The sequence below is a fragment of the Lissotriton helveticus genome, chromosome 1_1 (genome assembly GCF_964261635.1).
Source record: "Lissotriton helveticus chromosome 1_1, aLisHel1.1, whole genome shotgun sequence".
Taxonomy (NCBI): domain Eukaryota; kingdom Metazoa; phylum Chordata; class Amphibia; order Caudata; family Salamandridae; genus Lissotriton; species Lissotriton helveticus.
In genome coordinates this window covers 416,415,357-416,442,061 of record NC_136057.1, presented here as the reverse complement: position 1 = coordinate 416,442,061, position 26,705 = coordinate 416,415,357, and the positions used below count along the sequence as shown (strand labels likewise).

The 26,705-nt window shown below is 54.1% G+C and overlaps 1 protein-coding gene across 1 annotated transcript in view; it reads left to right on the top strand.

Moving 5' to 3' along the window:
• IPO8 (importin 8) overlaps window positions 1-26,705 on the top strand; it is a 737,162-nt gene that overhangs the window by 150,577 nt on the left and 559,880 nt on the right. Inside the window, exon 8 of the mRNA XM_078673765.1 lies at window positions 3,060-3,144. Coding sequence (XP_078529891.1) covers window positions 3,060-3,144 — 85 coding nt within the window. The remainder of the gene's footprint in view (window positions 1-3,059; window positions 3,145-26,705) is intronic.

Genomic DNA, 26,705 nt, shown 5'->3' with positions numbered 1-26,705 from the left:
GTTTTTCTCTGATGTGCATTGTGATGTTTCTCATCACTTTATTCTTATTGTCATGGTTGCTTCCACTATTTTTAATTTTTCCCACACTCACAGTTTTAGTAGTGGCTCCGCGTAGTGGCACGGAAATGTTTCACAGTAGAAAACTGATGTCAGCGCACCGGGAGGGACTTGTATTGCTTAACTGACGTCCTATCCGTGGACGAAGTCCGGGCGGAGCCATGCGATGCTGTCCCCCGGCACCCAGAGGTACTGCTGATAAATCTACAGATCCAGACTGGCGCCTTGGGGATATTCTAAGTTAAGGAATCTGCGACTAGACTGTGTCTCTACCAGATACATTGTTACCGAAGGTGAGTAACTTGTTCATTTGTGATACTGAGTTAAGTTTTCTTTGGAGGCTTAAATCCTTTCATAAAGTTGCTAATTGGCCATGTATGAGGAATTGAGTTGAAGTGGAGACTAATCAAGGTAGTGTGGCTTTCTATCGAGCGCTAAAATTAATTATTTTCCCTTCTCCCTTCATCTTCTTTTGTGGATTTAAAAGATAATCTGTATTTACTTTTTCATTTTGTTTACCTTCTCTTAGACTGTCCGGCAATGTGGTTAAACCTGTACTGTGATCCTTTATTCTACCTTTTGGCCTCCTAATTGCAAACCTACCCAACCTTGAAAGCTTCTTGTTAGCCTTAGGATTCAGATTATTAGAGGCAGGGGTTTCAAAGTCTCCTTACAACTGTCTTCTCTACATCTTCTTTAAAGCAGCTGAAGCTATCTGGGTTCAAATTCCTGATATGTTCAAGAAAAATCAAAGGGGGTTAATTAATGTTTAGTGGATGCGGAAACCCCCAAATTTGCAAGTTATCCTGTCTTCTGTATTTAAAGAATATACAAATGTGTACACTTTAATAGAGCGCACTGGACATCTGCCAATTTCTTGTGGATGTTCCGTATCCTCTGAACTAGATATCCGCTTCCCACCTCCCCAAGTCTCAAGGCTCTGAAACCTTTCTCTTGAGAGAGACATAATTAGATCCAATTAAGCCATTGCTGCTGCAAAGTTGTCTTCTAGTTTGGTTGCTCATTTCATAAAATTATGCTACAAAAGGCTAAACAGCCTTGACCAAATCATTAAATGGTCATACCACTTGTTTGATAATAGCATCCCACAGGGTAGTGGCCTGGGTTATTATTCCCTTCCAACTCAAAGTTGCAATTGTGTGTGCCATTGTAACTGTAACAGCAGTGGGTCCTTTGAGTGTCAAGTGTCATGATTGGAAATAGATGGCCTGTAACTATCCCCCGGATTGCAAATCTAATCGGTCTGAAAGGTGTACCTATTGGTCAATTGTCCTAAGTTCAGCTGCCCAGTAGTATTTTCGGATGTCAGGACGAGCTAATCCGGCATCATATCATCCCCTTCTGAGCTTGTTGAGTGCTGTGTGAGCTGGCCTCCATCCCAAAGCACAGTCCGGAGGGTAGTCTATAGCTTTAAAATAGGCCATAGGGACCGGGTATGGTGTATTGTGTAGTGCGTAAAGAAAGCAGGCAGGGCTATCATCTTAAAAACCGAGCTGAGATTATGATAGGGATCTCCAGTACTATACATCGCTCTTAAGTAGCGTCAACAGAGATTGTAGTTTTTTTTGCAAAGAAACTACAATCTGGGTCACTAGTAAAAAATATACTGAGATCAAAGACCATCTGTGCTTCATACACATGGGGCAGTTCGGGCACCTGCCGATACAGAACGTAGATTAACAGTTTAGTCCAGCTGTTCACATATTCCGAATAGCGACCAAAGAGAGGGGTTTTATGCATTATTCAGTCGACGGATCCGCCACATATAGCAGGATGTCATCTACATAGTGCGAAATTCTGTCCTCCCATTGCTCAATCCAGCGGAGACCACGGATCAGTGGATCTATCCTGATTCAAGCCGCCAATGGTTCCAGCAAGAGGGCAAAGAGGAGTGAAGAAAGTGGGCAGCCCTGTCTGGTCCCGTGCTGAAGGCCAAAGTTCCGAGAAGCCCCCCCCTGTTGACAGCAACCTGGGTTTGGGGTTCAGTGTGGAGGAGCCTTACCCATGCAAAGAACTTGGGGCCAAAACCCCATCTCGGTCAATACTTCTAAAAGGTATGACCATTTGACGGTGCCAAAGGCCATACCTGCATCTAACCAGAGGAGTAGTATTTTCTCATGAATTATTCCAGCCCAACCGAGCACTCCTTGCAGCGGCCGAAGATCAAGGGTAGTGCTTCTTCTGGACATAATGCCAGATTGACCTGGATGGACTAGTGTAGCGATAGCAAAGCCAAGAGTTTGGGCAGGATTTTGACTTCAACGTAAAGGAGCAAAATCGGTCTACATGAAGGACACTCTTTATGTGTGACGACAATGGTAGCTGATCAATGATCCCACGGATGTTTGCCTTGTGCCCTACTCTCTTTGAACATCCGCAAAAGTTTAATTCACGTATAGCGCAGACGATTTCCTCTTCCACAAGGTCGCCTCCATTAGGTTTGTATCATCACTTTTGAGGGTGGGGAGCACTATGTCGTTCAGCAGTTCGCGGGATTTCTCCGCTGTAGTGGTCTGAGATGGGGAGTAAAGAGGTCGTAATAGGAAGCAAAGGCTTCGGTAATCCCCCGTCTGTTAGTCTTCCATTTCCCTCCCTCATTGCGAATTTTCAACCATTTACCATGCAGTAGACCTCTCCATCCCAACACTTACTATACATTGATAATTATCGCTAAACAAGTAGGAATGTACAGTTAGTTTAATGTTAAACAGCATGAAACTAGCACATTGTTATAGTTTAATAACAAAAAGATTAATATAGGTTGGTCCATTTAACTAGGTTGTCGGGCACATTGTAAAACATATTGTGAAATTCACAGATGTGCTTACTGTTTTACATTCTTCATATAATTTATTTCCAGTACTCACTACATATTGCAATATTCTAATGTTCTGTTCACTGTTTGACTTGAAAATCTTTGATCGTCTCTTGTGCCAGAAATTGCAACTTTTTGTGAATGTTGCATTTTTCCTTTTTTGTAGGTATGGAAGCCCGGGAAATGTGACTAAAGAATATTTTGAGTTCTCAGAGTTCTTTCTCAAAACGTATGCTGTTGGAATTCAGCAGGTAAAACGTTGATGTTTCTTGTGTTATATTGTCCTTTATGTATAATGTGTCTGTGAATTCGAGGTGTAGATCCCATGAGTGATTGATTATAGGCGTTCTCTTCCCGGGGATCTTCATCAGTAGTGCTCCTGCATGTGGGTGGGGCAGATCATTGCTTATGACTTTGATGAGGATTCCCCTGGAAGAAAACTTGGATTAAATGTTAGAAACCTATCCTTCTCAATTTGCTCCTTAGCCACTGTGTGTGTATAGGTGTGTCAGAGATTCCATAGGAAGTGCATCTTCTGTTTTGCTAATAACTGAATGATCAATCTGCATAAACTTTCCCAAATAAAGTTTATCCACCTTGGAATGTTTTGGGGTCATTTGTCAAGTGGAGGCTGAGAAAAAGGGGACGAGAGGTCCAAAACACTTACCAGTAAGCGTGCTTTTTGTGATAATTTTTTTTGCAACATATTTTTTTGAGATTTTTGGGTATAGCGTACATCACAGCGTTCCAAACTTTTCATGTTGGTGACACACTTTGTGGAGATGCATCATTTTGGGACACAGTATGGCAGTGTAGCGAGCAAGACAGAACCTCCCAAGGGGGGGTTCTCCCCCCCCCCCTTGGAAGAAAATGTTGAAATAAAAGTGGGCAAATGGTGTATTTTCAAGCAAATTTGAGAAAGCAGGAAGGTTACTAAAGCAATTGTGAATCTGACCCGGAATACACACATCTTTCTCTCTTTCTGTCCGTCTCCTTCCCTCTCTCTATCTCTCCCTCCCTCTCTCTGTCTCCCTCCCTCTCTCTGTCTCCCTCCCTCTCTCTGTCTCCCTCCCCCTCTCTCTCTCCCTCCCTCTCTCTCCCTCCCTCTCTCTCCCTCCCTCTGGCTCCCTCCCTCTGGCTCCCTCCCTTCCTCTGGTTCCCTCCCTCTATCTCCCTCCCTCTGCCTCCCTTCCTCTGTTGTTCTCTCTCCCTCTGTTGTTCTCTCTCCCTCTGTCTCCCTCCCTCTGTCTCCCTCCCTCTGTCTCCCTCCCTCTGTCTCCCTCCCTCTGTCTCCCTCCCTCTGGCTCCCTCCCTCTGGCTCCCTCCCTCTGGCTCCCTCCCTCTGGCTCCCTCCCTCTATCTCCCTCCATCTGCCTCCCTTCCTCTGTTGTTCTCTCTCCCTCTCTCTCACTTTCTCTCACTTTCTCTCACTTTCTCTCACTTTGTCTCTCTTTGCCTCACTCTGTCTGTCTCCCTCCTTCTCCCTCTCCCTCCCTCTCTCTCCCCGTCTCCCTCCCTCTCCCTCTGTCTCCCTCCCTCCCTCTCTCTCTCCCTGTCTCCCTCTGTCTCACTTTGCCTCACTCTGTCTGTCTCCCTCCCTCTCTCTCTCTCTCTCTCTCTCTCTCTGTCTCCCTCCTTCTCTCTCTCTCTCCCTCCCTCTCTCGCTCCCTCTCTCTCCCCGTCTCCCTCCCTCTCCCGCTGTCTCCACCCTTTGTCTCCCTCCCTCTGTCTCCCTCCCTCTGTCTCCCTCCCTCTGTCTCCCTCCCTCTGTCTCCCTCCCTCTGTCTCCCTCCCTCTGTCTCCCTCCCTCTGTCTCCCTCCCTCTGTCTCCCTCCCTCTGTCTCCCTCCCTCTGTCTCCCTCCCTCTGTCTCCCTCCCTCCCTCTGCCTCCCTCCCTCTGCCTCCCTTCCTCTGCCTCCCTCCCTCCCTCTATCTCCCTCCCTCTCCCTCCCTCCCTCTGTCTCCCTCTCCCTCTCTCTCCCTCAGTCTCCCTCTCTGCCTCTGTCCGTCTGTCCCTGCCTCTATCTGTCTGTCTGTCCCTGCTTCTGTTTGTCCCTGTCTCCTCACCTCTGTCTCCCTCTCCGTCTCTGTCTGTCTCTGCCTCTATCTGTCTCTGTCTGTCCCTGTCTCTATCTCTATCTGTCCCTGTATCTATCTCTATCTGTCTCCCTCTTGTCTGTCTCCCTCTTGTCTGTCTCCCTCTTGTCTGTCTCCCTCTTGTCTGTCTCCCTCTTGTCTGTCTCCCTCTTGTCTGTCTCCCTCTTGTCTGTCTCCCTCTGTCTCCTTCTGTCTGTCTCCCTCCCTCTGTCTGTCTCCCTCTCTCCCTCTGTCGGTCTCCCTCTCTCCCTCTGTCTGTCTCCCTCCCTCTGTCTGTCTCCCTCTCTCCCTCTGTCTGTCTCCCTCCCTCTGTCTGTCTCCCTCCCTCCCTCCCTCTGTCTCCCTCTCTCTGTCTCCCTCTCTCTGTCTCCCTCTCTCTGTCTCCCTCTCTCTGTCTCCCTCCCTCTGTCTCCCTCCCTCTGTCTACCTTGGTCTGTCTCCCTTGGTCTGTCTCCCTCTCCTTCCCTCTGTCTCCCCCTGACTCCCTCTCGCTGTCTCCCTCTGTCTCCCTCTCTCTCTGTCTCCCTCTCTCTCTGTCTCCCTCTCTCTCTGTCTCCCTCCCTCTCTGTCTCCCTCCCTCTCTGTCTCCCTCCCTCTTTGTCTCCCTCTGTCTCCCTCCCTCTGTCTCCCTCTGTCATCCTCTCTCTCCCTCTCTGTCTCTGTGCCTCGGTCTGTCTCAGTCTCTGCCTCTATGTCTGTCTGTCCCTGCCTGTCCCTATCCCTGTCTCCCTCCCTCTCTGTCTCCCTCCCTCTCTGTCTCCCTCTGTCATCCTCTCTCTCCCTCTCTGTCTCTGTGCCTCGGTCTGTCTCAGTCTCTGCCTCTATGTCTGTCCCTGCCTGTCCCTGTCTCCCTCCCTCTGTCTCCCTCTCTCTGTCTCGTTCTGTCTCTGCCTCCTTCTGTCTCTGCCTCTATCTGTCTGTCCCTGTCTCTGTCTGTCTGTCTCTGCCTGTCTCTGTCTCCCTCCCTCCCTCTCTCTGTCTCTCTCTCTCAGTCTCTCTCTCTGTGACCTGACCTGACCTTGTCAGAGCCGGTCGCTCCATCCACCGCGTGGCTCCTCCTGAGTGCACCCGGTGTCCCTCGCTTCCGCCCCACGTTCGCCGCTGCCCCTGTGGCCGAGGTTCTTGCTATTTTTCCTTTCTTCTGCTTTCTCTGTGCCAGCTTTCTTCGGATTGCCTTTCCCTGTGTTGTGCCCCTGAATTAGGGTTTTTTGTTTCCTGCCGCCTTTTCCCACGGTTTACCCCGCTCCCCGCTCCCTGCCGCTGCTCCCCTGCGGCCCGCCCCCTTCTTCCTTCCGTACCCTTCTCGCCACCCCGCTCCCACCTCCCAGTTGCTCCTCCCTCCCACTGGCCATTTAAGGACGAGTCCGCGCGGCGGAGAGCTGTGACCCGACCTGACCATGTCAGAGCCGGTCGCTCCATCCACCGCGTGGCTCCTCCTGAGTGCACCCGCTGTCCCTCGCTTCCGCCCCCGTTCGCCCCTGCCCCTGTGGCCGAGGTTCTTGCTATTTTCCCTTTCTTCTGCTTTCTCTGTGCCAGCTTTCTTCGGATTGCCTTTCCCTGTGGTGTGCCCCTGAATTAGCATTTTTTGTTTCCTGCCGCCTTTTCTCGCGGTTTACCCCGCTCCCTGCCGCTGCTCCCCTGCGGCCCCGCCCCCTTCTTCCTTCCGTACCCTCTCCCCTTCCCTCTCGCCACCCCGCTCCCGCCTCCCAGCTGCTCCTCCCTCCCACTGGCCATTTAAGGACGAGTCCGCGCGGCGGAGAGCTGTGACCCGACCTGACCTTGTCAGAGCCGGTCGCTCCATCCACCGCGTGGCTCCTCCTGAGTGCACCCGGTGTCCCTCGCTTCCGCCCCCGTTCGCCGCTGCCCCTGTGGCCGAGGTTCTTGCTATTTTCCCTTTCTTCTGCTTTCTCTGTGCCAGCTTTCTTCGGATTGCCTTTCCCTGTGTTGTGCCCCTGAATTAGCGGTTTTTGCTTCCTGCCGCCTTTTCCCGCGGTTTACCCCGCTCCCTGCCGCTGCTCCCCCGCGGCCCCGCCCCCTTCTTCCTTCCGTACCCTCTCCCCTTCCCTCTCGCCACCCCGCTCCCGCCTCCCAGCTGCTCCTCCCTCCCTCCGGCCATTTATGGCGGAGTCCGCGCGTACGTGCAGCGGGCGCGCCAATTGCACGCCGATGGCGCGCCAAAGGCAAGCCCGTCTACGCCTGGACCGCGCCAGGAACCCTGGATCTCGACGATGCCAACGCACCCGACGAACCTACGACGCCACCACCCTCCGCGCACTCAACACCGGCCGGAACCCCGCATGCTACCTGGCTACCCTGAAACGCACCCACGGACCCTTCACCTGCCAAGAGTGCAAATTCACCTGTAGCCGCCCCAGGCCGGCACCCGCCAAGCCTACCACCAGCAAGAATCACCTCAAGTGCATCCTGCTGAACACCCGCTCCGTCCACAGACACGCAGTCGAACTCTGGAACCTCCTAGACACAACAGCACCTGACATCGCCTTCCTCACAGAAACCTGGATGAACGCCTCTTCGGCCCCCGATATCGCCATAGCCATCCCGGACGGCTACAAGATCACCCGGAGGGACCGCACCAACCAAACCGGAGGATGCATCGCCATCGTCCACAGAAACACCATCCGCATCACGACTAACTCGGAAGACACCCTCAAAACCGCCGAACACCTGCACTTCCAGATACACACCGACCCCAGGACCACCCTCAGAGGCACCCTAATCTACAGAGCCGCGGGACCACGCACTCAATTCAGCGAAGCCATCGCAGACTTCATAAGCCCGCACGCCCTCACCTGCCCAGACTACATCCTCCTAGGAGATCTCAACTTCCACCTGGAGAACAACAATGACAGCAACACCACCACCCTGCTGGACAACCTCGCCAACCTCGGACTCAAGCAACTAGTGAACACCCACACCCACTATGCCGGCCACACGCTTGACCCAATCTTCTCCTCCAGCAAGTACATCTCCTTCAACCATTCTACCGGACTTCACTGGACAGACCACAGCAGCATCCACTTCTCCTTCAGGAAAACCACGACTCACCACCACCAGCAACAGGCCCCCCGCAGAAGCTGGAGCAAGATCACCACCGACCAGATCCCCACCTCTCTCAGCCAGAACCCTCCCACCATCACGACGGACCCCAACGAAGCAGCCCGCAACCTCACACAATGGCTCACCAACTGCGCCGACTTACTCGCACCACTAAAGAAACCACCCAACAGACCCCACAGCAAGAAAGCCTTGTGGTTCACCGACGACCTCACGAACTCAAAGAAAACCTGCCGCTCCCTGGAGAAAACCTGGCGCCAGGACCAGACAACAGAGAACATGACAGCCCTCAAGAACGCCATCCGCAAACACCACCAACTGATCCGCACCACCAAGAGAACTACATACAAACAACATCTGGACACCAACACCCACAACAGCAAGGAACTCTTCAGCATCGTTAAAGAGCTCTCCAACTCCAGCGCCTGCAACAACGACACTACACCCTCGCAAGACCTCTGCGACTCACTCGCCTCGTTCTTTCACCGCAAGATCGCCGACATACACGACAGCTTCAGCGCACAGACCACGCACCCAACCACCGAACCAGCGCACCCAACCACCACCCTCTGCACCTGGACCCCGGTCAGCACCGAAGACACCGCCGCAACAATGAGCACCATCCACTCCGGCTCCCCTACCGACCCATGCCCATACCACATCTTTAACAAAGCCGACTCCATCATCGCACCCCAACTCCGGGACGTAATCAACAGCTCCTTCGCATCCGCCACCTTCCTGGAGAGCTGGGAGCATGCCGAGCTCAGCGCCCTCCTGAAAAAACCCACCGCGAACCCCACGCACCTCAAGAACTTTCGAAATATCTCGCTCCTCCCTTTTCCTGCCAAAGTCATCGAGAAGACGGTCAACAAACAACTCTCCGCCTTCCTCGAGACAAACGGATCCCTCGACCAGTCTTAGTCCGGCTTCCGAGCAAACCACAGCACCGAGACCGCCCCCATCGCAGCCACCGACTACATCAGGTCTATGCTTGACAATGGGGAAACCACCGCCCTCATCCTCCTGGATCTCTCAGCAGCCTTCGACACAGTATGCCACCAAACCCTGATACAACGCCTCAGCGACACTGGAATCCAAGGCCCGGCATTGGAGTGGATCATCTCGTTCCTCGCCGGAAGAACACAGAGAGTCCGCCTCCTCCCGTTCCGGTCGGCAGCTACCGAAGTCATATGCAGCGTCCCACAAGGATCCTCGCTCAGCCCCACCCTCTTCAACGTCTACATGAGCCCCCTCGCAGCCATCGCACGCAAACACTGCCTCAACATCATCTCCTACGCAGACGACACCCAGCTGATCCTCTCCCTCACCAATGACCCGGACCCAGCCAAAGCCAGCCTCCAGGAAGGAATGAAGGACGTTGCGGAATGGATGAAGCTCAGCCGTCTGAAACTGAACTCGGACAAGACGGAAGTCCTCCTCCTGGGACAATACCCCTCTGCCTGGGACGACTCCTGGTGGCCACCTGCCCTGGGCACCGCCCCCAAACCCACACACCACGCACGCAACCTGGGCTTCATCCTGGACTCCTCCCTCACAATGACCAAGCAAGTCAACGCCGTCTCGTCATCCTGCTTCAACACCCTGCGCATACTCCGGAAAATCATCCGATGGATCCCCACCGCTACCAGGAAGACGGTCACCCAGGCCCTCGTCACCAGCCGCCTGGACTATGGAAACACCCTCTATGCCGGAACCACAGCCAAGCTCCATAAAAGACTACAGTGCATACAGAACGCCTCGGCAAGACTCATCCTGGACATCCCCCGCCGCAGCCACATCTCTGCCCATCTGAAAGATCTGCACTGGCTCCCCGTCAGCAAGAGAATCACATTCCGACTCCTCACCCATGCACACAAGGCTCTCCACGACGTGGACCCAATGTACCTCAACAACCGCCTCGCATTCAACACACCAACCCGCCAGCTCCGCTCCGCCAGCCTCGCCCTCGCCACCGTCCCACGAATTCGCAAAGCCGCCGCCGGAGGAAGATCCTTCTCCTATCTGGCAGCCAAGACATGGAACTCCCTCCCCACCCACCTCTGGCTGACCCAGGACCATCTCGCCTTCAGGAAACAACTCAAGACCTGGCTGTTCGAGCAGTAGCGACCCCCCCCCACCCCCCAGCGCCTTGAGACCCTAACGGGTGAGTAGCGCGCTTGATTGATTGATTGATTCTGTCTCTTTCCCCTCTCTCCCTCTGTCTCCCCGTCTCCCTCCCTCTGTCTCCCTCCCTCCCTCCCTCTATCTCTCCGTCTCCCTCTCTCTCTCCGTCTCCCTCCCTCTGTCTCCCTCTGTCTCCTTCACTCTCTGTCTCCTTCACTCTCTGTCTCCTTCACTCTCTGTCTCCTTCACTCTCTGTCTCCTTCACTCTGTCTCCCTCACTCTCTGTCTCCCTCACTCTCTGTCTCCCTCACTCTCTGTCTCCCTCACTCTCTGTCTCCCTCACTCTCTGTCTCCCTCACTCTCTGTCTCCCTCACTCTCTGTCTCCCTCACTCTCTGTCTCCCTCACTCTCTGTCTCCCTCACTCTCTGTCTCCCTCACTCTGTCTCCCTCACTCTGTCTCCCTCACTCTGTCTCCCTCACTCTCTGTCTCCCTCACTCTCTGTCTCCCTCACTCTCTGTCTCCCTCACTCTCTGTCTCCCTCACTCTCTGTCTCCCTCACTCTCTGTCTCCCTCACTCTCTGTCTCCCTCACTCTCTGTCTCCCTCACTCTCTGTCTCCTTCACTCTCTGTCTCCTTCACTCTCTGTCTCCTTCACTCTCTGTCTCCTTCACTCTCTGTCTCCTTCACTCTCTGTCTCCTTCACTCTCTGTCTCCTTCACTCTCTGACTCCCTCACACTCTGTCTCCCTCACTCTGTCTCCCTCACTCTGTCTCCCTCACTCTGTCTCCCTCACTCTGTCTCCCTCACTCTGTCTCCCTCACTCTGTCTCCCTCACTCTGTCTCCCTCACTCTGTCTCCCTCACTCTGTCTCCCTCACTCTGTCTCCCTCACTCTGTCTCCCTCACACTCTGTCTCCCTCACACTCTGTCTCCCTCACACTCTGTCTCCCTCACACTCTGTCTCCCTCACACTCTGTCTCCCTCACACTCTGTCTCCCTCACACTCTGTCTCCCTCACACTCTGTCTCCCTCACACTCTGTCTCCCTCACACTCTGTCTCCCTCACACTCTGTCTCCCTCACACTCTGTCTCCCTCACACTCTGTCTCCCTCACACTCTGTCTCCCTCACACTCTGTCTCCCTCACACTCTGTCTCCCTCACACTCTGTCTCCCTCCCTCTGTCTCCCTTGGTCTGTCTCCCTTGGTCTGTCTCCCTCTCCTTCCCTCTGTCTCCCCCTGACTCCCTCTCGCTGTCTCCCTCTCTCTCTGTCTCCCTCTCTCTCTGTCTCCCTCTCTCTCTGTCTCCCTCTCTCTGTCTCCCTCCCTCTCTGTCTCCCTCCCTCTCTGTCTCCCTCCCTCTCTGTCTCCCTCCCTCTTTGTCTCCCTCTGTCTCCCTCCCTCTCTGTCTCCCTCTGTCATCCTCTCTCTCCCTCCCTGTGCCTCGGTCTGTCTCAGTCTCTGCCTCTATGTCTGTCTGTCCCTGCCTGTCCCTATCCCTGTCTCCCTCCCTCTCTGTCTCCCTCCCTCTCTGTCTCCCTCCCTCTCTGTCTCCCTCTGTCATCCTCTCTCTCCCTCTCTGTCTCTGTGCCTCGGTCTGTCTCAGTCTCTGCCTCTATGTCTGTCCCTGCCTGTCCCTGTCTCCCTCCCTCTGTCTCCCTCTCTCTGTCTCGTTCTGTCTCAGCCTCCTTCTGTCTCTGCCTCTATCTGTCTGTCCCTGTCTCTCTCTGTCTGTCTCTGCCTGTCTCTGTCTCCCTCCCTCCCTCCCTCTCTCTGTCTCTCTCTCTCAGTCTCTCTCTCTGTGACCCGACCTGACCTTGTCAGAGCCGGTCGCTCCATCCACCGCGTGGCTCCTCCTGAGTGCACCCGGTGTCCCTCGCTTCCGCCCCACGTTCGCCGCTGCCCCTGTGGCCGAGGTTCTTGCTATTTTTCCTTTCTTCTGCTTTCTCTGTGCCAGCTTTCTTCGGATTGCCTTTCCCTGTGTTGTGCCCCTGAATTAGGGTTTTTTGTTTCCTGCCGCCTTTTCCCACGGTTTACCCCGCTCCCTGCCGCTGCTCCCCTGCGGCCCGCCCCCTTCTTCCTTCCGTACCCTTCTCGCCACCCCGCTCCCACCTCCCAGCTGCTCCTCCCTCCCACTGGCCATTTAAGGACGAGTCCGCGCGGCGGAGAGCTGTGACCCGACCTGACCATGTCAGAGCCGGTCGCTCCATCCACCGCGTGGCTCCTCCTGAGTGCACCCGCTGTCCCTCGCTTCCGCCCCGTTCGCCCCTGCCCCTGTGGCTGAGGTTCTTGCTATTTTCCCTTTCTTCTGCTTTCTCTGTGCCAGCTTTCTTCGGATTGCCTTTCCCTGTGGTGTGCCCCTGAATTAGCATTTTTTGTTTCCTGCCGCCTTTTCTCGCGGTTTACCCCGCTCCCTGCCGCTGCTCCCCTGCGGCCCCGCCCCCTTCTTCCTTCCGTACCCTCTCCCCTTCCCTCTCGCCACCCCGCTCCCGCTTCCCAGCTGCTCCTCCCTCCCACTGGCCATTTAAGGACGAGTCCGCGCGGCGGAGAGCTGTGACCCGACCTGACCTTGTCAGAGCCGGTCGCTCCATCCACCGCGTGGCTCCTCCTGAGTGCACCCGGTGTCCCTCGCTTCCGCCCCCGTTCGCCGCTGCCCCTGTGGCCGAGGTTCTTGCTATTTTCCCTTTCTTCTGCTTTCTCTGTGCCAGCTTTCTTCGGATTGCCTTTCCCTGTGTTGTGCCCCTGAATTAGCGTTTTTTGTTTCCTGCCGCCTTTTCCCGCGGTTTACCCCGCTCCCTGCCGCTGCTCCCCCGCGGCCCCGCCCCCTTCTTCCTTCCGTACCCTCTCCCCTTCCCTCTCGCCACCTCGCTCCCGCCTCCCAGCTGCTCCTCCCTCCCTCCGGCCATTTATGGCGGAGTCCGCGCGTACGTGCAGCGGGCGCGCCAATTGCACGCCGATGGCGCGCCAAAGGCAAGCCCGTCTACGCCTGGACCGCGCCAGGAACCCTGGATTTCGACGATGCCAACGCACCCGACGAACCTACGACGCCACCACCCTCCGCGCACTCAACACCGGCCGGAACCCCGCATGCTACCTGGCTACCCTGAAACGCACCCACGGACCCTTCACCTGCCAAGAGTGCAAATTCACCTGTAGCCGCCCCAGGCCGGCACCCGCCAAGCCTACCACCAGCAAGAATCACCTCAAGTGCATCCTGCTGAACACCCGCTCCGTCCACAGACACGCAGTCGAACTCTGGAACCTCCTAGACACAACAGCACCCGACATCGCCTTCCTCACAGAAACCTGGATGAACGCCTCTTCGGCCCCCGATATCGCCATAGCCATCCCGGACGGCTACAAGATCACCCGGAGGGACCGCACCAACCAAACCGGAGGATGCATCGCCATCGTCCACAGAAACACCATCCGCATCACGACCAACTCGGAAGACACCCTCAAAACCGCCGAACACCTGCACTTCCAGATACACACCGACCCCAGGACCACCCTCAGAGGCACCCTAATCTACAGAGCCGCGGGACCACGCACTCAATTCAGCGAAGCCATCGCAGACTTCATAAGCCCGCACGCCCTCACCTGCCCAGACTACATCCTCCTAGGAGATCTCAACTTCCACCTGGAGAACAACAATGACAGCAACACCACCACCCTGCTGGACAACCTCGCCAACCTCGGACTCAAGCAACTAGTGAACACCCACACCCACTATGCCGGCCACACGCTTGACCCAATCTTCTCCTCCAGCAAGTACATCTCCTTCAACCATTCTACCGGACTTCACTGGACAGACCACAGCAGCATCCACTTCTCCTTCAGGAAAACCACGACCCACCACCACCAGCAACAGGCCCCCCGCAGAAGCTGGAGCAAGATCACCACCGACCAGATCCCCACCTCTCTCAGCCAGAACCCTCCCACCATCACGACGGACCCCAACGAAGCAGCCCGCAACCTCACACAATGGCTCACCAACTGCGCCGACTTACTCGCACCACTAAAGAAACCACCCAACAGACCCCACAGCAAGAAAGCCTCGTGGTTCACCGACGACCTCACGAACTCAAAGAAACCCTGCCGCTCCCTGGAGAAAACCTGGCGCCAGGACCAGACAACAGAGAACATGACAGCCCTCAAGAACGCCATCCGCAAACACCACCAACTGATCCGCACCACCAAGAGAACTACATACAAACAACATCTGGACACCAACACCCACAACAGCAAGGAACTCTTCAGCATCGTTAAAGAGCTCTCCAACTCCAGCGCCTGCAACAACGACACTACACCCTCGCAAGACCTCTGCGACTCACTCGCCTCGTTCTTTCACCGCAAGATCGCCGACATACACGACAGCTTCAGCGCACAGACCACGCACCCAACCACCGAACCAGCGCACCCAACCACCACCCTCTGCACCTGGACCCCGGTCAGCACCGAAGACACCGCCGCAACAATGAGCACCATCCACTCCGGCTCCCCTACCGACCCATGCCCACACCACATCTTTAACAAAGCCGACTCCATCATCGCACCCCAACTCCGGGACGTAATCAACAGCTCCTTCGCATCCGCCACCTTCCCGGAGAGCTGGGAGCATGCCGAGCTCAGCGCCCTCCTGAAAAAACCCACCGCGAACCCCACGCACCTCAAGAACTTTCGAAATATCTCGCTCCTCCCTTTTCCTGCCAAAGTCATCGAGAAGACGGTCAACAAACAACTCTCCGCCTTCCTCGAGACAAACGGATCCCTCGACCAGTCTTAGTCCGGCTTCCGAGCAAACCACAGCACCGAGACCGCCCCCATCGCAGCCACCGACTACATCAGGTCTATGCTTGACAATGGGGAAACCACCGCCCTCATCCTCCTGGATCTCTCAGCAGCCTTCGACACAGTATGCCACCAAACCCTGATACAACGCCTCAGCGACACTGGAATCCAAGGCCCGGCATTGGAGTGGATCATCTCGTTCCTCGCCGGAAGAACACAGAGAGTCCGCCTCCTCCCGTTCCGGTCGGCAGCTACCGAAGTCATATGCAGCGTCCCACAAGGATCCTCGCTCAGCCCCACCCTCTTCAACGTCTACATGAGCCCCCTCGCAGCCATCGCACGCAAACACTTCCTCAACATCATCTCCTACGCAGACGACACCCAGCTGATCCTCTCCCTCACCAATGACCCGGACCCAGCCAAAGCCAGCCTCCAGGAAGGAATGAAGGACGTTGCGGAATGGATGAAGCTCAGCCGTCTGAAACTGAACTCGGACAAGACGGAAGTCCTCCTCCTGGGACAATACCCCTCTGCCTGGGACGACTCCTGGTGGCCACCTGCCCTGGGCACCGCCCCCAAACCCACACACCACGCACGCAACCTGGGCTTCATCCTGGACTCCTCCCTCACAATGACCAAGCAAGTCAACGCCGTCTCGTCATCCTGCTTCAACACCCTGCGCATACTCCGGAAAATCATCCGATGGATCCCCACCGCAACCAGGAAGACGGTCACCCAGGCCCTCGTCACCAGCCGCCTGGACTACGGAAACACCCTCTATGCCGGAACCACAGCCAAGCTCCATAAAAGACTACAGTGCATACAGAACGCCTCGGCAAGACTCATCCTGGACATCCCCCGCCGCAGCCACATCTCTGCCCATCTGAAAGATCTGCACTGGCTCCCCGTCAGCAAGAGAATCACATTCCGACTCCTCACCCATGCACACAAGGCTCTCCACGACGTGGACCCAATGTACCTCAACAACCGCCTCGCATTCAACACACCAACCCGCCAGCTCCGCTCCGCCAGCCTCGCCCTCGCCACCGTCCCACGAATTCGCAAAGCCGCCGCCGGAGGAAGATCCTTCTCCTATCTGGCAGCCAAGACATGGAACTCCCTCCCCACCCACCTCTGGCTGACCCAGGACCATCTCGCCTTCAGGAAACAACTCAAGACCTGGCTGTTCGAGCAGTAGCGACCCCCCCACCCCCCAGCGCCTTGAGACCCTAACGGGTGAGTAGCGCGCTTGATTGATTGATTGATTCTGTCTCTTTCCCCTCTCTCCCTCTGTCTCCCCGTCTCCCTCCCTCTGTCTCCCTCCCTCTATCTCTCCGTCTCCCTCTCTCTCTCCGTCTCCCTCCCTCTGTCTCCCTCTGTCTCCTTCACTCTCTGTCTCCTTCACTCTCTGTCTCCTTCACTCTCTGTCTCCCTCACTCTCTGTCTCCCTCACTCTCTGTCTCCCTCACTCTCTGTCTCCCTCACTCTCTGTCTCCCTCACTCTCTGTCTCCCTCACTCTCTGTCTCCCTCACTCTCTGTCTCCCTCACTCTCTGTCTCCCTCACTCTCTGTCTCCCTCACTCTCTGTCTCCCTCACTCTCTGTCTCCCTCACTCTCTGTCTCCCTCACTCTCTGTCTCCCTCACTCTCTGTCTCCCTCACTCTGTCTCCTTCACTCTCTGTCTCCTTCACTCTCTGTCTCCTTCACTCTCTGTCTCCTTCACTCTCTGTCTCCTTCACTCTCTGTCTCCTTCACTCTCTGTCTCCTTCACTCTCTGTCTCCTTCACTCTCTGTCTCCTTCACTCTCTGTCTCCCTCACTCTGTCTCCCTCACTCTGTCTCCCTCACTCTGTCTCCCTCACTCTGTCTCCCTCACTCTGTCTCCCTCACTCTGTCTCCCTCACTCTGTCTCCCTCACTCTGTCTCCCTCACTCTGTCTCCCTCACTCTGTCTCCCTCACTCTGTCTCCCTCACTCTGTCTCCCTCACTCTGTCTCCCTCACTCTGTCTCCCTCACTCTGTCTCCCTCACTCTGTCTCCCTCACTCTGTCTCCCTCACTCTGTCTCCCTCACTCTGTCTCCCTCACTCTGTCTCCCTCACTCTGTCTCCCTCACTCTGTCTCCCTCACTCTGTCTCCCTCACTCTGTCTCCCTCACTCTCTGTCTCCCTCACTCTCTGTCTCCCTCACTCTCTGTCTCCCTCACTCTCTGTCTCCCTCACTCTCTGTCTCCCTCACTCTCTGTCTCCCTCACTCTCTGTCTCCCTCACTCTCTGTCTCCCTCACTCTCTTGTCTCCCTCACTCTCTTGTCTCCCTCACTCTCTTGTCTCCCTCACTCTCTGTCTCCCTCACTCTCTGTCTCCCTCACTCTCTGTCTCCCTCACTCTCTGTCTCCCTCACTCTCTGTCTCCCTCACTCTCTGTCTCCCTCACTCTCTGTCTCCCGCACTCTCTGTCTCCCTCACTCTCTGTCTCCCATCGCCTGGCCCCCATAGAGCAGAATGTCTAGGAATACCTCTTAATTAGTAGCAGTTATGTGCTAAGTGCCCGCGGCACACCCACCTTTTGCAGGCGACACAGTACTGTGTCGGGAAATACAGTTTGGAAAGCTCTGGCATACATCAATGTAAAAGGAGCAATACTTAACATATATAAGTTTACAATAATGGAGATGGAATCAGCACCAATTGGACAGTCCATTACAGAACAAAATATAACGCAGCAGTTTCAGGAAAAAGCAACTGCAATCAAAGAGACAATACTGTCGGACATGCGTGCAAATACAATTTAGGTAAACATAGTGCCTCCGATAATCAAGATCACGATTATAAGGGGGTGGGAAGGGGAAAGTAAAATCAAACAATAAACCTGGCAAAACTTCAACAAACTACCACTGAGGTGTTATTGTAAGCAAGAATGCCACAAAAATATTGTTCAGGGGGAGGGTGCAGCCCAGGCTGCCGGACCAACCAATCACACACTCAGCCCCCTAACACGTAGCTGAGCCAGACCCACCAGCAATTTGTGGCCATTTAGACCAGGGTACCTCAGTCCGTCACTCTTCTGTAAGGGATAGCCACTGCCCTTCATCGTCTTCGAGCAGGCAATCTTGGAAGATCAGTTGCCACACCTGTGCTTGCTCAGAATTGAGTTAATTCATGTCTACACCCTTGAAGGGTGGGGCCCATGAGAGACGTCTTCAACATGGATGGTTGCTGTCGAGCTAGAACAAGGACCATGGCTGCAAATCTGGTGATAACTAGTTTCGATTGGGGAATAACCCCGGAAAGCAGTCCGCTGGGATCTTGCCAAGGTTTTGGCCCGTGGAGATGTTGATAATGTTCAGTACTGTGCCGCACTGGGGTGTAAGAATTGGTCAAATCCACACCATATGATAGAAATCTGCCCCTTCCAGCTGGCACCATGGACAAGTCACATGCGCCTCCAAGGACATAATGTTGTACCCTTTTCAAGTAGTGATACTGAATCGGTTTGAAGCGGGCACTACAGGATGTCAGGATGTTAGTCCAATCGGCCTCCGTTATTACTAGGCCCATGTCAGTGGCCCACCAATCTCGGAGCCCTCTCCGCTCGTCCTTGGCTAGGAGTGATCTATAAACGAAGATTTGAAAGAGACACGTTAGTGATAGATTCCTTACCTTAGAATATACCCAGGCGTCAGACTGGATCTGGAAAGCTTTCGTCAGAAGTACCCCTGCGCGTCGATAGGTTCAGCGTGCGTCGTATTTGCCGAGATGATGTCACTGGAGCTACTTGGACGCACCCGCTGCTCCACTGTTTCGCGTTCCTCCATGGCTCTGGCCGGGACTCCCCGTTCTTGCCGGTGGACCCATTACGGCCCTCACTGGCATCGACGGCACCGGTGCAGTGCCGGTGGCCGACACCGGCGTTGTCTTCTTTTCAGACGTCGGCACGGTGCTGGAGGGATGTCTTCTGGCGCCAATCCCAACGCCAATGGGGGACTTTTACCCTTTTATTCACCCGCGTCCTCGTCCCCTTGTGCAGGAAGGTAGGATTGGGAAGGGTTTGAAGACCCTCACACAGCACAGTGCAAGTCCGTCCCCGACTGGGATCAGGAGGCGGAGGCTGGTGGATTGGATTACACTCCAGCTCCTGGTTCACCATCCCCTTGAGCTACTATGGAGGAGAGTGGTTCCTTTTCCACAGTGCTACGTTGGGGTCGCTACAGTGGCTGTCAGGACCAACCTACTGACTGAAGTACTTCGGCCAGCTTTTTCTTCTACAGATCCGCTGTTGTCGTTTCATGAGGCACTTCCTGGTGTGCTTTTGGGCACTTGGTTCCGGCCAAACACTGGTGCTCCTGTGGATAAGGGTGTGGGTCGACGTCATCGCCCCGCTCTGGGCGACCCTGCCTTCCTCACCAAGCACCCCACACATGAAATTTTGGTGGTTCAGGCCTCCAAGTGCGTTTCCTTCTGCTCCACCAGACAAGGATTCCAAGAAATTGGAACAGTTTGGCAAGAAGATTTATTCTTCCGCAAGTTCTGGACTGCTGTCTGTGAACACTGCCTGTCTCTTGGGCCGCTATTCCCATTCTGCATGGGATGCGGTTGAGCAGGTGCTACCTCAGTGTCCAGAGGAGGCTCGGACAGTTCTCTCCCGAGGGGAGAGATGCGGCCAAGTTCCCTATACGTTGTGGTCTTGATACTGCTGATTCATTCGGTAGGGCAATTTCTACACTAGTGGCGTTACGTCGTCATGCCTGGTTGAGGACGACTGGCTTTTCTGCAGATGTCCAATATACTATGATGGACATGCCCTTCGATGGCACCCGCATTGGAGCGTTTTAAGGACTCCCGGGCCATGGCCAAGTCTTTTGGCTGCACGTACTCCTTCCACTTCCAACTTTTGTTCCTTTCCAAGCTCCATAAGAGGCGTGCACACATGTTCCTTTCAGAATAAGCCTGCGCTGCAACAGTCCCAGCTCAGCCGCAGACGTCGGGCTCGCAGAGGCCGGTCACGGGGCCAGCGTGCGGCTCAGTCCACCAACACCCCTGCTGCCAGTGCCTCCTCGCCTTCCTAGTCCGGTGTTTCCGGCCCACCAGACGCCAGTGGGAGGCAGAATTCGTCATCACCTCCCCCACTGGTGCACCATTACATCACAACAGTTGATGGACAGAATGCAGAACAATGTCATACATTCACCCCAGTACAGAGATCTGGGCCTAAATCCATCGATTTTTTGCACTCCACACCACCCCAGTTCAGACATGGCCATATGCAAATCAGCCTTGACCCTGTGCCTCATGGGAACAGTCCAGCCCGAACTGCCAAGCTATGTCTTCCTGGACCGGAATCAAGCATTTTAGGACCGGTTTCTGGCTATCAGCCGTCTTCAGCCAGGATAGCTTGACTCCAGTGGTGTGGAGAGCATGGGACTCACGTCTGAGCATACCCATCCCACTCGGGGTGACAAATGCAAAACAACAGTTGATGGACAGAATGCAGAACAATGTCATACATTCACCCCAGTACAGAGATCTGGGCCTAAATCCATCGTTTTTTTTCACTCCACACCACCCAGACATGGCCATATGCAAATCAGCCTTGACCCTGTGCCTCATGGGAACAGTCCAGCCCGAACTGCCAAGCCATGTCTTCCCTGGACCATTACATCAGACAGGTGGGTTCTGGAGATTGTTCGAAGTGGCTACCCCTTCCCCTTCGAGTCTACCCCCCAGCCATGCCACCGCAGTTCCACCGCATGTCAGGGGATCATTTGGCACTTCTCCAACCGGAAGTTACGGCCCTCTTGGCCAAGGGGGCCGTTGAGCGCGTTCTGACGCCAGAAGTGGTTTGTGGTTGTTACTCCCACTACTTCTTGGTTCCAAAAAAGGACACAGGTCTATGTCCTATCTTAGACCTTCTGAACCTCAATCGCTTCCTCTGAAAGGAGAAGTTCAAGATGCTCACTCTGGCTCAGGTCTTGTCTGCTCTCAACCCACAAGACTGGATGGTAGCATTGGACTTGCAGGATGCTTATTTTCATATTCCCATCCTGCTCTCCCATTGGCATTACCTACGATTCACGGTGGGCCAGGAGCATTTTCAGTTCACTGTGCTCCCCTTTGGCCTTACCAGCGCCCCTCAGGTGTTCACAAAGGTGATGGCGGTGGTCGCAGCTCATCTGCGCAGATCAGGGGTTTCATTCTTCCCCTATCTAGACGACTGGTTGTTCAAGGCGGGCTCGCCTCAGACAGTCGTCTCCCACCTCCTGAATACTGCCGACCTCCTACATTTGCTGGGATTTTCCATCAACATGTTGTAGTCGTACCTGATTCCCTCTCAGAAGCTCCTCTTCATCGGAGCGGTTCTGGACACTGCGCAGTTTCAGGTTTATCCTCCTGAACAGCGAGACCGGGACATTCCGGCTATGATTCCGATCTTTCAGCCCTTGTCCTGGTTTTCAGTCAGGAAGACCTTGAGGCTGCTGAGACTCATGGCCTCCTGCATCCTGCTGACTCCCCATGCCAGGTGGCATATGCGGGCTCTGCAGTGGGACCTGAAGTTCCAGTGGGCGCAGCATCAGGGAAACCTGTCCGATTACGTCCAGATCTCGGAGGGTGCTGCTTAACAATTGCAGGGGTGGCTCACGAATCAGCATTGGGTCAGCGGCCGATCACTCTCCCTTCTCCAACAGGAGCACACTGTGGTGACAGATGCGTCCATCCTCGGGGCAGCCACATGGGAGAGGCGGAGATCAGAGGCCTCTGGTCTCCGGCGGAGTCCCGGCTCCATATCAACCTTCTGGGAGCTGCGGGCGATTCTTCTTGCACTGAAGGCATTCCTCCCCTCAGACCGTTCGTATCAGAGCTGAGCCGCAGCCTGCGACGCCCTGGCGAGAGTATTCCTGCATCGGTTTTTCCCATTTTCAGGAGAACGCTTCCGGCCAATCCTGCGCTGGAACTATCTGGTTTATCGTACCCTTACTTATTTGTTCGCACGTGGCGATCGTGCATCCTTCTAAGCTTCTTATTACCTTGATCTAGAACAGCAACGCTGGTCCGTTTAGGTTTATGTCTCTCACCTATACTGAGCCAAGTCGTCCACGCTTATTCGTTACCATAGCGTCAAGCGAGGCTGCATACATTCAACGCGGTCAAATTTTACACAGTCATGAATTTAATCCGGAGATATATTTGAAGCCACAGTACATCCCTATTCACATCCAGCATAGGCTACTCTGTGCAATAGACCGCTACCTGATGAAGGCGTGTATGCCGAAACGCGCGTTGTAGACATCTGCCGCACTGCCTGAATCAACGCCTCGCCTATCATTTGGATTTGTATATATTTATGCTGATGACAAAATGTATCTCATGAAATGATCAATGTGAATTTTATATGTAACTTTATATCATCAAATGAAACATGAATTATGAACTCTATACTCGAAAATAATTCAATAAATATATCATAACATCTCTTTCTAGTGTATATATTGTCGATACAGGGTGTCCTACAAAGAGACCTATATATTCAACTAGCATGAGAGGTATTTTTGTCTAAAATTGTGTTTGATATCCTGTTCTATCTATAATTTCCTTACATTAGGCATTCCTCCCCTCTGTCAGGGGGAAGGTAGTGCAGGTCTTCATGGACAACACCACCGCCATGTGGTATTGCAACAAACAGGGCGCATGGGGACATGGACCCTATGTCGGGAGGCTCTGCGACTCTGGACATGGCTTGAACGTCGTGGCATTTCCTTGACGGTTCAACACCTGGCAGTTTCATCGAATGCCAGGGCGGACAAACTCAGCCGCCGGTGTCTGATGGATCACGAATGGCGTCTTCACTCGGAGGTGGCGCAAGGTCTCTTTCAACAGTGGGGAGAGCCTTGGTTAGATCTTTTTGCCTCCGAAGAGAACGCACAATGTCATCAGTTCTGCGCGTTGGAATTTCCAAGGCGGCACTCGCTTGGCGCCGCTTTTCGTCACAAGTGGAGTTGCAGTCTGTTATACGCCTTTCCGCCTATACCACTTCTGTCCAGAGTTCTGAAGAAGATCAGACGCGACCGGGCCCATCCTTGTGGCTCCGGACTGAAGAGTTCGGTATCCCGAGCTACTCAGTATGAGCCTGGATCCTCCGATCCGACTGCCTCTGCAGGAGGATCTTCTGTCACAGCAGCAGGGGACGGTTCTCCATCCGATTCTGCCCAGCCTCCACCTACATGCCTGGAGATTGAGCGGCGACTGTTGATTCCATTTGACTTGCCTCCCGAGGTCTGTGATGTCATTCTGGTAGCCAGGCGTCCCTCCACTAAATCGGTATACGCCTGCAGGTGGAACACATTTGTGGCATGGTGCACAGCCAAGACTGTGGATCCCCTTTCTGTCCCTCTTTCTGAGGTCCTTTTGTTCCTTCTTCTTCTTCCTCTGGCCCGGCAGGGCTCTGCTCTGGGCACTATCAAGGGCTACCTTTCTGCCATTTCAGCCTTTCTGAGGCTTCCAGATCAGCCTTCTCTTTTCAAGTCCCGGGTTGAACAGAGATTCCTAAAAGGCATTACGCATATGGTCCCTCCTGTTCCTTTCATAATGCCTCAGTGGGACTTGAATCTTGTTTTGACCTATATCGTGCGCTCCCTTTGAGCCGCTTCACAATTGTCCCTTATGTCTTCTAACTTTGAAAACTGCCTTCCTGGTGGCTATCACCTCGGCCAGGAGAGTGAGTGAGCTTCAAGCTCTTTCTTGTAAGCCTCCTGTTCTGTTGGTTCATCCGGACAAGGTTGTGCTTCGCACTCGTCCTTCCTTCTTGCCATCGGGCAGACTATCACTTTGCCCACTTTCTTTCCACCTCCGCATCTTTCCAGAGAGGAAGAGAGGCTCCACCGTCTGGACCCAAAACGTGCGCTCTCCTTTTACCTGAATCGCACACAAGCCATCTGGGTGAATGACCAGCTCTTTGTTGGCTACGCAGGCGCCAAGAAAGGCCATACTGTTCACAAGAGGACTATCTCCCACTGGGTCGTCTTGTGTATCAAGGCCTGTTATTCTATGGCTAAAAAGGAACATCTGGTGGGGCTTGGCACCGATTCTACCAGGGCAACAGCAGCCACTACGGCATTGGGACGTAGTGTCCCCCTGCAGGACATCTGTCAGGCTGCCAAGTGGGCTTCACTGCACACCTTTACAAAGCATTATTGCCTTGACAGTCAGGTCCGGAGGGACGGCTTCTTTGGCCGTTCTGTTCTCCGTGACTTTCTGGTGTAATCTTATGCGCAGACCCACCACCGGGGTTGGTATTGCTGGGGTATCTATTCTAAGGTAAGGAATCTATCACTAATGTGTCTCTTTCAGATGCACAATTTACTACTTGTGTAACAATATATCTGTAAGAGACATTAGTTAATGATAGATTCCTACCCGCCCCACCCATCCTCCCCGTTCTGCGAACCGATTACTGGGGTTAATGTCATCCTTTCTGGCCCTAGTTTCTCTGCACCAATGGTCAGTACCTTACATGGCTCTGCGTTCCTGTCGCAGAAAGTTGTGTACAGAACTGACGTCCGTGCACGCGGGCACGTTTAAGTAGCTCCATGACGTCATCTCGGCGAATAGGACGTCAACGACGCACGCGGAGCCATACGACGACGCCTATCGACGCGCAAGGGTACTGCTGCTTTCCGGATCCAGTCTGACGCCTGGGGATATTCTAAGGTAAAGAATTTATCACTAACTAATGTTTCTTACAGATATATCGTTACACAAGTAGTAACTTGTGCGTTATTAGAAGCAATCGCAATGGACCGCACACCGCTAGCCCCTGCTTCGGGTCGCCCCTAGGGACTCTGGTACATGGAGTTCGAGTGGTTCACCCCAGTGGGTGCAAGTAGGTACTTGTTGAACTGATGATCTCTAGACCCGATACATGTCCCGGGTTTTTGGATATCGCCCGAGACATGGCTCGGGTTTCGGGATAACTTCCCTCATCAGTAGAGAAAATAGTTAGGGGTGGAAGAGAAGGCCGCCAAACAACCGTCAAAGGCCTCGATGCCAGAACCGGCACGCAGGTGCGTCGTCCAGGAGCCCGTCGGCTCAAAGCTCAAGGGAGCCAATTTGTAGAAGCAATCGCAATGGACCGCACACCGCTAGCCCCTCCTCCGGGTCGCCCCTAGGGACTCTGGTACATGGAGTTCGAGTGGTTCACCCCAGTGGGTGCAAGTAGGTACTTGTTGAACTGATGATCTCTAGACCCGATGCCAGAACCGGCTCGCAGGTGCGTTGTCCAGGAGCCCGTCGGCTCAAAGCTCAAGGGAGCCAATTTGTAGAAGCAATCGCAATGGATGGCAAGCACACCAAGTGAATACCCTCAAGACTCAAGACTCAAGACTCGGGTAGAAGCGCACCCGCTGATACCTACTACATCGACCATCATGCTCCGGAGTCACACGCTGATGGGACGAGCAGTGTGCGCCCTCATTCGGAATTACTATTTATACAGGCTCCCTTGAGCCGGTGGGGGTGACGACCTCGAGATTACGCACCTGCGCGCCACTAAAAGGTATCTGGACCTATGAATATTTTCGGCAGCCCATGCAGCAACCCTGTGCACACGCCTAATCCCTGCTGACGAGCGGTAATAACCGCGAAACACGTGTCCAGGGATGGCAAGCACACCAAGTGAATACCCTAAAGACTCAAGACTCGGGTAGAAGCGCACCCGTTGATACCTACTACATCGACCATAATGCTCCGGGGTCACACGCTGATGGGACGAGCAGTGTGCGACCTCATTCGAAATAACTAGTGCGTTATTGCCTATGTTTGGCATGTACTGGTACTGTTCGCTTCCAGGCAGCTATGTTCTTTAGGCTCCTGGCCAACACTACCCCAAGCTCACCACATGGCAAACGCCACAGTGCCGTGTAGCAAGAGATGTAGTGGGGGTAGCTCATACTCATTTGCCAATCACGGAATCTGCAGCTGCCCATTTGTGTGCCAGTCTCAGAGTGTGGTCATGCCACTTTGGTCCCAGAAATGTAGTTCAGACCAATCGCCCTTGTGGAAATACTAAGCAGGAGCCCACCCATGCACTCCTGCTACTGGGATTGCCATTGGAGTAGTAAGTCCAGTAGGATACCACAAGTAGGGACGAATTGTGCACCGATAGTCATCCCACTCCAATTTTTATCTCTCCAGTAGGCCGCTCACTTCAGCTGTGCAGCAAGATATCTGGAACCCCCATACCGCCCTCATCGGTGGGAGGTCACAACGTAATCAAAGCAGTTCTACAACGACCAACCCCCAGACGAGATGAACCTGCAAGCTATCCACTTCATAGAAGAGGGATCTAGAAAGGTGGATCGGGAGGGAAGTCAGATAGTATAGAAGCTGTGGAAGAAAAAACAACTTTGACAGTGCGACCCTACCCATCATATACAGCGGTAGGGTTAGCCAGAAATGCACTGATTGACGTAAGGAAGCCAGAGCTGCTCTGATATTATGTTTTTGTAATTAATTTTCAGCATGGTAAACAATCATTTCCAGGCATCTAAACATGATCAGCTCCAAGCGCAACTTTTTTCAGGGGGTGGTGTCCGCATCATTGGGGCATGTAGTGGGAATGCATTAGATTTGCCCCAGTTCACGCATAAGTCCGAGTGACGGCCAAAGTCCTTAAGAAGTCCCATCTCAAAGAGTCGAAGGCCTTCTTGATGTCTGTGGAGATCGAAAGGGCCTTAGGAT